This window comes from Cibotium barometz, chromosome 40, assembly GCF_041138505.1.
Source record: "Cibotium barometz isolate CiBa-2024 chromosome 40, ASM4113850v1, whole genome shotgun sequence".
NCBI classification, from domain to species: domain Eukaryota; kingdom Viridiplantae; phylum Streptophyta; class Polypodiopsida; order Cyatheales; family Cibotiaceae; genus Cibotium; species Cibotium barometz.
In genome coordinates, this window is record NC_141085.1 from 1,056,559 (window position 1) to 1,066,698 (window position 10,140).

The 10,140-nt window shown below is 43.6% G+C and overlaps 1 protein-coding gene across 1 annotated transcript; it reads left to right on the top strand.

Moving 5' to 3' along the window:
- The first annotated feature begins 605 nt into the window (after positions 1-605).
- On the top strand, positions 606-2,594 carry LOC147615091 (uncharacterized). Its single transcript, XM_086779054.1, has one exon. The coding sequence runs from the start codon at positions 809-811 to the stop codon at positions 2,264-2,266; it is 1,458 nt and encodes a 485-aa protein (XP_086635180.1). The 5' UTR covers positions 606-808; the 3' UTR covers positions 2,267-2,594.
- The last annotated feature ends 7,546 nt before the right edge of the window (positions 2,595-10,140 follow it).

The following is a 10,140-nucleotide window of genomic DNA, read 5'->3' on the forward strand; positions in this document are numbered from 1 at the left end:
AATATAAAATGTTCCATAAGTGGCTTCCTCAAGTCCACATATTGCACCTCCACTTTGAGCCTCACACACTTCTTAGCCCACAACTCTACCCAAATGTACATCACAAGTGGTTTCTTGTAAACAACATAGAAAATTCTAAAAGATCTTAGATGAATGGAAATCTCCATTTGCACCCATAGATTTGCTAAGATAGAGCGAAAAATTGGAACAATAAAGGCTTTCCAAAGTTTGTGATAACAAATTTATTTTAAAATAACGGGTAAACGCTAATTTTTGAGTGAGGACAAAATAAATTGCGGGAAATTTCCTGTACCTGCTAAAAATAAATAAATAAATAAATTGCGGGAGGAAACGAAGCCCTTAAAAGTCTACCTAGGTGCATGTGGAAGTGACCCACAACAACAAGATAAGGTTGTACACGTGTAAGACTGTTGGCCACGAAGAGAGAATGGGAGCACGTGTGCAATGCAATCTTGTCCCCTTAACGAGGTGAGGTGGTGGAGGATCGTCTAGTCGGCTCCTGCACACCACACGAACTGATTCAGCAATCCACGGCAGCACAAATCTCCATTTAAATATATATTTCTATTATATTTCTGTTGTTGCAATTGAACAAATAATGATATATTTAATCAAGTGGCTGTGCACCAACATGGGAGGAAATAAATACCTTGAATAAAGCTCGTTTGCTTGGAAGCGCCTGCTGCAAGTTGCTCTCCGCTCCTGATATTTCATCATATGCTAGCTTCGCTATCAGCAGTTCATCTCATCGCAGCTAGACCTGTAAGAGAGCAGCAGAAGAGGCGACATGGGGTGCACTGCTTCTAGGGCTGATCTGGAGCTGGATCACCAGCATGCTGCTGTCAACGATTGGTACTTCCCTTCTTCTTCTTCCTCTGGCGCCGCCGCCCATGCTGTGTCCAGAAGCATATCAATGCCCGCTGCACACGCCCAGAACCCCAGCGTGCATGACTTCAACATAGTGCCTCTCTCTTCTAGCAAGTATGGGATCAATATGCGGTTTCTAGAGCATGATATGAAGTTCCCACAGGCTTCTAGCTATGGCGGCGACCTCTCTGCTCAGTCTCTGAAAGATGACTCCATGACGGAGATGTTGAAAATGCTCCACAATCTGGATATGGCGGATGACCCCTCAGAACCCCCTAAGAAGTGGCACGAGGTTAGCAGCATATTGGAGGACCTCAAGCCTGGCTTAGAGAAGCACTTTAATCAGGCTCTTGGGAAGCCTAATACGGGGAAACCAGCACAGTCTATTCATACTCTGGAGGAGCTCAATAATGGAGGTAACGTGCAGGTGAGAGGTAAAGAGAATACAAAGCCTTCACTGTCTCCTTCCAAAAGTACTGTGCCTGTAGCAGCCAAAGGTGGTGGATCTAGGCAGCCTTCTTCCTGCATTGCTGAGGATCGGGGCGCTGGTAAAGCTAGGCCCAGCTTTGCAAGCAGATTTTTGAAGAGGAAGAGGCCTGGTTGTTCAGTGGGTTCGCAGAAGAACATTGCTGGTGATGGAGCTGACGTTAATATGGGCCCTTCTGGCCAGCTCTTCGAGGCAGGGGGATCCCTCTTTGATTCTGATTTCCTCGCCTCTTATGAGAAGGCCCTCAAGGAGCTCACCCCGGAGGATTGGAATGCCCTCAAGTGTCCTAGTCAGGGTCAACAGCCAAGCTCAGCTTGTTGTGCTCAGCCAGGACTAGGTGAAGAGATCAAGTCAAGCACAGGCGCTGCTGTTGTCGTGAAGAAGAAAGAGGATCCCCTTGAGAAGTTTGAGAAGCTGTGCCCCCCAGCTGCTGGCGGCGGTGAGAAGAGTGTGGTGCTGTACACAACAAGCTTGAGAGGGATAAGGAAAACCTTCGAGGATTGCAACCGTCTGAGGGGTGTGCTGCAGAGTTTTGGCATCAGAGTTGATGAGAGGGACGTGGCCATGCATCAAGGCTTTAGAAATGAGCTAAGGGAGATGATGGGCAACAAGCCAGTGCCCGTTCCGAGGCTGTTCATCAAAGGCAGGTATGTAGGGGGTGCGGAAGAGGTACTGCAGCTCCACGAGGAAGAGCAGCTTGCGCCTCTCTTGGAAGGTGTCCCTAAAGACCACGGCTCCGGCAAGCCCTGTGATGGCTGCGGAGGAGCCCGCTTCGTGCCATGCCTTGAATGCAATGGCAGCACAAAAGTTGTCGACCCAGAGATTAATGAGGTAGTTAGATGCCCTGATTGCAATGAGAATGGCTTAATCCAGTGCCCTATCTGCACCTAATTTTCCCCTCCTATTTATCATGTCCCTTTGTGCGTGTATATTTCCACCATGATTAGAAATGTAGTTTCTTATAATAATAACGCCGCCTAGGCTGCCTTTATATGGGTGGTGTCGTCAAAGTATGAAATTTCTTTATTTGCTTACAACACTCCCATGAAAGCCCAAACTTGTGTCCGAATTCAGGGTAATTCTCACGGCTCAATTTGAGGGAAAAAAAAACTGTTTTAATATTGACTAGCCTTGAATTTAAAGATTCCGAATTTTGTCAATAAAAACCAGTTGAGTTGAAAATCATCGTTTCTTTCTCACTGGTTCAAAATTTCTTAAATCTCTGAGACTGATACACGCATTGTTAAAACATTACTTTCATTTAACGTTGGAATTTGGAAAGGTGTAAAAGAACTTCGTATCTTGTATATAGGTTCGTTTTAGCGTAAAACTTGTTCAATTTCTACAAAAACTTTGTCAAATCGAGGGAAGAAGGGAAAACACCTCCTAAAAAATTTCAAGTTTGTCATATCTATCTATATCTATACAAGATTAACCTCAACCCCACCTCCTTCCACGTGGGCAAAGGAGGTGGGGCTGATTCAAAATAACCACTCCTCCTCCAAGCATGAGTGAGGAGGAGCCAAATCTCACATCTTCCAATGCAATTTTGAATTTGAATCTAAGAAGATCTTATCTCACATCTTTCAATGAAATCTTTGTATACATGCTTATATACCTATAGATACACACACTTATATATATTATATATGTATGTGTATCTATAGGTATGTAAGCATGTATATATAAATAGTGTGCATGTGCATGTGTGTGTGTGTGTGTGAGAGAGAGAGAGAGAGAGAGAGAGAGATTACATGTAAGATGCATTTATTTGAGAGTGAGCACACCTCACCACTCATCCCTACCATTAAAATTTAATTAATTAAAATTATATATATGTGTATAAATCTATTTAAGTGTGTGTGTGTGAGAGAGAGAGAGAGAGAGAGAGAGAGAGAGAGTTTCTATGTGAGTGTGCATGAAGAGAGTGTGCATGAGAGAGTGAGAGAGAGAGAGAGAGAGAGAGAGAGAGGCTGAGAATTTCTATGTAGGAGATAGTTTGTGTGAGAGGAGATAGTGTCTGTTTTCATTAGTGTATGTGCGGTGTGTACATGTGTGTGAGAGAGAGAGAGAGAGAGAGAGAGGCAGATAATTTCTACGTAGGAGATAGTTTGTGTGGGAGGAGAGAGTGTGCGTTTAGATTAGTGTATGTGCGGTGTGTACATGTGTGTGTGTGTGAGAGAGAGAGAGAGAGTACATGCATGCATGTGCGTACATCTGCATCTATGTGTAGAATGTACTTGAGAGAGAGTGAGATGGGGCAGACCTGGAGAGAGAGAGAGAGAGAGAGAGAGAGAGAGAGATGTAATGAGGGAGGGTGAAAAGAGAGAGAAAGAGAGTGAGAGAGAGAGAATAAAAAGTAGCTTTTAATAAAATATAAATTAAATAGAAAACATATATGTATATGTGTATATACATGTGTGTGTGTGTGTGTGTTTTTATTTACATTTATATGTATGTATGTATGTATGTATATGTATATATGTATGTATATATGTATATATGTATGTATGTATATATATGTATATATATATATATATATATATATATATATATTTATGTTTGTGTGTGTGTGTGTGTGTTTAGATGTGTGTATGATATATCTATCTATATATTTAAAAGTGACCACAACTTATCACCTATCTACGCACATTAAAATTTAATCAAAACTAATTAAATTATGTCGATGTTTGTATTTATATTTTTAAATACATGTATATATGTATAAGTATATGTGTCTATGTATAGGTTTATGTATCTAAAACATAATATTGTATATACTATATATTTACATATGTGTATGTGTGCGTGAGAGAGAGAGAGAGAGTGTAAGTGAGAGAGAGAGAGAGAGAGAGAGAGAGAGCGCTTCTATGTGTGTGTGTGTGTGTGTGTGAGAGAGAGAGAGAGAGAGAGAGAGAGAGAGATTACATGTAAGATGCATTTATTTGAGAGTGAGCACACCTCACCACTCATCCCTACCATTAAAATTTAATCTAAAATTTAATTAATTAAAATTATATATATGTGTGTAAATCTATTTAAGTGTGTGTGTGTGAGAGAGAGAGAGAGAGAGAGAGAGAGAGAGAGAGAGAGAGAAAGAGAGAGAGAGAGTTTCTATGTGAGGGTATGAGCTCAAATAGAAATTATAAGGACATGTGGCACTCAAAAGGCAGATGTCAAGAATTGAGGAGATTTATGAGAGATCTCCCTATGTTTTGAAACCTTGTGACAATAGTTGACCCAAAAAATTGAATAGATTCTTAATCAAGCTCTCCCTCTATCCCAATCATAGCGTTGAGAGGTTCCCTTCAAGTGATATCCATATTAGAGGGAGATATGATGAGAACTCTCAAGGAGAAGGCTAAAGTAGCACGTAGTCTCACCCGAAAAACCTCAAAATGCGTCTAATGACATGCATGCATGGGTTGCCCCAAATGTTTCACGTGGGAGGAATCTATGCATGGTATCTTCTACCTAGATGACTATGTCATCTTCCCCACATCATTGGAAGCAATACAAATATGCCAACCAGTAAGGGCTTATATCTGGGGGACAAGCCCTCAACATATCTCCTAGGCATCCCTAGCCACAACACATTACCACACACCTTCAGTTTTCCAAGCATCTATAGTTGTCCCCCAAATTTGGTTCTACAACACTAGTTCTCTAGAGTATGCAGAAGCCAACATGTAGATCTCTACACCACCCAAGATAAACAATATGGTCAACCACTAGTCCTCGAGAGTATGCACTGGCCAACTACTCTCATCTACTATGGTTCTATGCATACTAGTCCATGAGGAGGTCCAAATATTCTTGGAACAACTACCATATATGGCCATAAACATGGTATTAATGCTCAATGCATGCCTAGCCACTAGTCCTTTGGAGTATGCAGCAGCCAACATGTTGATCTCTACGCCACCCAAGTTCCACAACATGGCCAAACCGCTAGTCCTTTGGGGTATGCAATAGCCAACTACTACTAGTCCGAGAGGAGGTACAAGCACTCTTGGAACAACTAGGTACATGGCTATAAACATGGTACAAGCACTCTTGGAACAACTAGGTACATGGCTATAAACATGGTATTAATGCTCAATGCATGCCCATACATGGCATCACTCATGATACACGCTGTCCATGGTGGCTATCCATACACGACTACAATATGTACATCTCCAATAGTATGCCTAAGATCCATCCAAAGTTCTAATGTTGAGTTTCATGCCTTAAGAACAAACACTAGGAGGCCTACTGCCAAATACCTTGAAGTAACAAAGAGATATCTTGAATGGGTACACTCTGCTAAGAGCATTACTGAGTGCTAGATGTCCCTACATACACAACATTAGTATGTCTACTCAGCTGGTAACATCAATGGGTACTATCACGTGCACACACATGGTATGTCTAATCCTCATAGTTAATCTCTGACTTAGGCATCATATTAGGATGGTCTAGTAGAGCACTAAAGGCTCTTACAATTTAAGTAGAAGCTCCACAAGTATACCCAAGAGCTCAACTATATTCTCGTACATATGGCTGCAAGTCTGGTGCTCATGTCCAACCTCATTGCTCTACAAATTCCTTTTTTTTTTTGGGGGGGGTATTTTTTTGATGGGGGCATTGTGATTGCAGATAGCATTCACAGCTGTACCATAATTGGGACCCAGATTGTACACACACACACACACACACACACACACACACACACACACACACACACACACAAAATAAAGGTTTAGGCAAACAAGAAAAGGTCATTGTTAACCACTCCGGTTAACATCATTTTTCAAGCGTGGTCACGCTTCTTGTCACTTATCCTTTTGTAACCGCGCAAAGCGCTTATTGATAAAAGAGACATGGGATGACCGAGCTTACGGCTTGTGTAATTCCGGTCGTAAGAATGAGCTTGATGTACATAGAGCTAGAAAGCCAATTTTGGGCCCCCAACTGTAAATGGGCGGCTGACCATTGTAAAAGGTGAGATCATATATATATAAGATATTTTATGGAATATCAAAGGGGACTAGCCCATTTAAATCAATTGAGTCTTGCTCTCTCTCACTCTCATGAGCTTATGGTTGCTTATGTTGTATATGCTTTCTTGCTTGATTGTTGTGTATGCATGGTATGGATGGTGTTAATCTAGCTTCTCTTCTCTTCTCCCTTCTCTTGTGTTTCCATCAAGATCCCTCTTGCATGCATTTTGGCATTGAGTGAAGGTAGAGCTTTCCATAGCTTCCTTCTTCTTTGCTCTTCACCTAGCTTCAGTTGGGTGACACAAGTGGTGGTGGAGTGAGCCCCTAGTGGCCTCACATAGGAGAGTTAAACCTCATTAGGATTGGCTAAGTGCTATTCTCCGAATCGACCCTTGCATGGTTTCTTTCTCTTCTTCTCTCCCTGTCTTATGCAAGGTAATATGCTTAGGTTAACATCTTTGGTGCCATTGCCGGGGGATAAGCATTTAGCTTAGGGTTTCCTCCACACATTTTATTTGCTCTAGAGTCTTCACTTTGCCTGGTCGGAGTGCAAATCCACCAATTGTTGCATGTTGTATGAGCTTGTTGCTTGTTTGTTGATTTTGTTTCTAGAGCTATGGAGATCAATAGAGCATTGGAGTGTTGAAGTCTTGGTTAAGTTTGCATAAATAGTTTAATCCTCTAATTAATCTCAATTAATTGGCTTCCTTACGCATTCTAGGTATCATTAGGTAGCAAGGTATTGTATCTAGTCTCCCATAAAAACAAAAACTAAAAAAAAAACATTTGGGAAACACTTGAATTGGCAGAAATCGGAGGAGGAGAGTAGATGAAATTTGCACTCTAGATGAGTTTCTAAGAAGCGTATGCCTGTACACATTAAACAAGGGATACAATTGCACTATCAGGGAATATTTGTAGGTGGCTGTCAAAATCTACACCATTAAGATCTCTGAAAATTGGAAGCAAACAGCCGTACCATTTAGATCGTACGCCCGTACCATCTAAAGCGCATGCCCGTGGCAACTTTGCCACACCCGTTTCCTCTGTTTTGCATGCTCGTTCCTTCTTCCCTGCCACGCCCGTACCATCTGCTATGCCACGTCCGTGGCAACATCGCCATGCCAATACCTTCTAGAGCGTACACTCGTTCCTTCATCTTTCACAAGCACACGTCCATTCCTTCCTATAGCCACGTCCTCAACAAAGCATACGCCCGTACCATCTTGAAAATGTACTGAAAAGAGGGGTCCAACACTGCTGTTCCACACATTCATGCACCTACACTCAGGAAAATTGGTGTGAAACAACCCTCTATTTGACAATACAAACTCTCTTGACGCTCCCTCGCTCATAAGGTCAAACCCATCGGTCAACACAGCTTGGAACCAAACGATGCTAGTCTTTGATAACACTAGTGAGAGTGAAAATCATCCTAACACAGGACGAGTTACTCCTGACCTAGAGACAAGAGAACTAGAGGATCAGTGCATGGATATATCACGTGTCTTGGAGCAAGACCCTAACTCCCCTACCCATTCATAAAGAAGTCTTGCTTTGAGACTCCAGAACTTTACCCTGGGAAACGCACAATCAGACGAGCCACATCCTAGGGAGAGGTGTGCAAAACCAATAGGAAAGAGAGCCCACGCCGCCTCTAGATCCTAGAGCAAAAATAGAGAAAAGTGAGAGTCATCAAACCCATACTCATCCACCAGTCATCATCAGGAGGGCCATGCCCGCCTCAGGGGTGGCTGATTCATATCGAGCCCAGAGACCAATACTAAACCCAAGGCTAGAACAAGCTCTCCAAGGGCCCGAGATGTCGTATCAGAGAGAAAGGGCCTACCTAGCCCTGTCATATCAGCCTGGGGCACTAGTATACCAATAATACCCACCTTAGGGAGCATATTCAGGGTACCACATGGGGACACATGAGGCACAACCCAATCCTCCCATGAGACAAGGACCCCTGATGGTCTACTATCCACCTGGCCTAGCTCCTCTGCCTATTGTTCCCCAACCAGCACCCACTCCAGCCATGGTAACGCTAACCCCTGAAATGTTAAGGATAGACGTGAAAATAGGGAGGGGGTTGCTGCTGGCATCACGCCCCCAGCACCAGCTTAACCAGTACAAGGGCCCAGACAAGAGCGGAACAAACCCGCTAACACCTCTAAACTAATAACTAAGCTCGATGGGACACTGGGACCCCATACCACACTTAGAGATGTTTAACCACATCTGTGAAGCCTTTAGCCATGTGGATGACCAAGTTAAGGTGAGTGCCTTTGGCCTCACCCTAGATGGCAAAGCCGGCCAATGGTTTAGATCTTTGAAAAGAGAAGATAAGGCCACCTTCAAAGCCTTGAAAGAGGCCGTCAAGGTTGGATATTCTCGTTAAGGAACCAAATGGAGTCCTATTGTAATGTTAAATAAAAGGATGGTGAAACCATCCGAGTCAACATGGTAAGATATCTCCACTCCCATTGTAGCGCTAGAGACAAGTTCTCTGATGAAAGGTTAATTGGGAGGTTCCTGGAAGGCATAGATGATGTACCCCTACATAATTGTTTGTATGCCTTGGCCCATACATCCTTCACACAATGCTCCATGAGTGCTATGGACTTCGAGGACAACTTCAAGGGAACGCATTCCCAAGAACTCCACGAGGGTACATTGGAAGCCTCATTCAAGACCATCAGCACAGATCTAAAGGAGAAAGCAAGGAGTCCACCTCAAGACAATAGGTTGAACAATTGGCCCCATTGCATTATTGACGCAGCAAATGACCCAACATTGGAGAACCGCCGGCCAAGGCTAGGATTGGGTTGGTCAACCCCATCTCTACCCTAAGAGGGAGCTAGTATGGTGCCCGATTTGTCAAGCTAGCCATACTAGCACGGAGTGTCCACATATGTGACCCCGTCCCACATATGTGACCCCGTTCCACCCTTTACTACACATACTGCCAAAGATGGGGCAATCATGAAATTACAAATAGCTATCGGCAAAGGGCTTCTCAAGCTCGAGCCCTACCTCAAGCCTTGCCAGCAAACCCAGGGCAACCACTAGCCTTTCCAGTACCTATGCTTCACAATGTACCTCAACCAGGCCAAGAAGTGGCCCAAAGGGGAATCCTTAGGGTACTAGAAATGCCCTTACCACCCTCAATACTCACACCTCAACCCCCATTGCCACGAGTCACACCTGTTCCTTAGGGTACTAGAAATGCCCTTACCACCCTCAGTACTCACACCTCAACCCCCATTGCCACGAGTCACAGCTGTTCGTGTCATTAGCTAACCTTGATGGAAATTTTCAAAGAAAGGGACGAGGGGGAATTTGTTGAAGGTCCCACTTACGAGCCTCTGGAGCTAAACAATCCACCCTCACAGATTTTAAGCCACTACGTGATGGAGGGCGACCAAATGTCCCCTGTATACTTAGCCGCCCCAATTCCATGGTGGGAACTGGACATGAATACTATGGCTAAATGGCCACCCATGCAATGCTACCATTGCATAGGACCTCACCGAGTGGCTGAGTGTCCAATTAAAAAAGGGATGGCAAGTACCTGTGTAGGCGCTTCCACATTAACCCCTTTATGCGTTGGGTGTGGGGGATAGACCACATGTATAAGGACTAAGAGTAGGGACAACATGAAAATCTCGTGAAGCTAATCCCAGCACTATCATTAACATGCCGAGTGTAAGAGACAGCTTCATCCATATGGTCCCTCTCAATGCCGTGACTAGATTGCAGAACAGACAAAGGGCC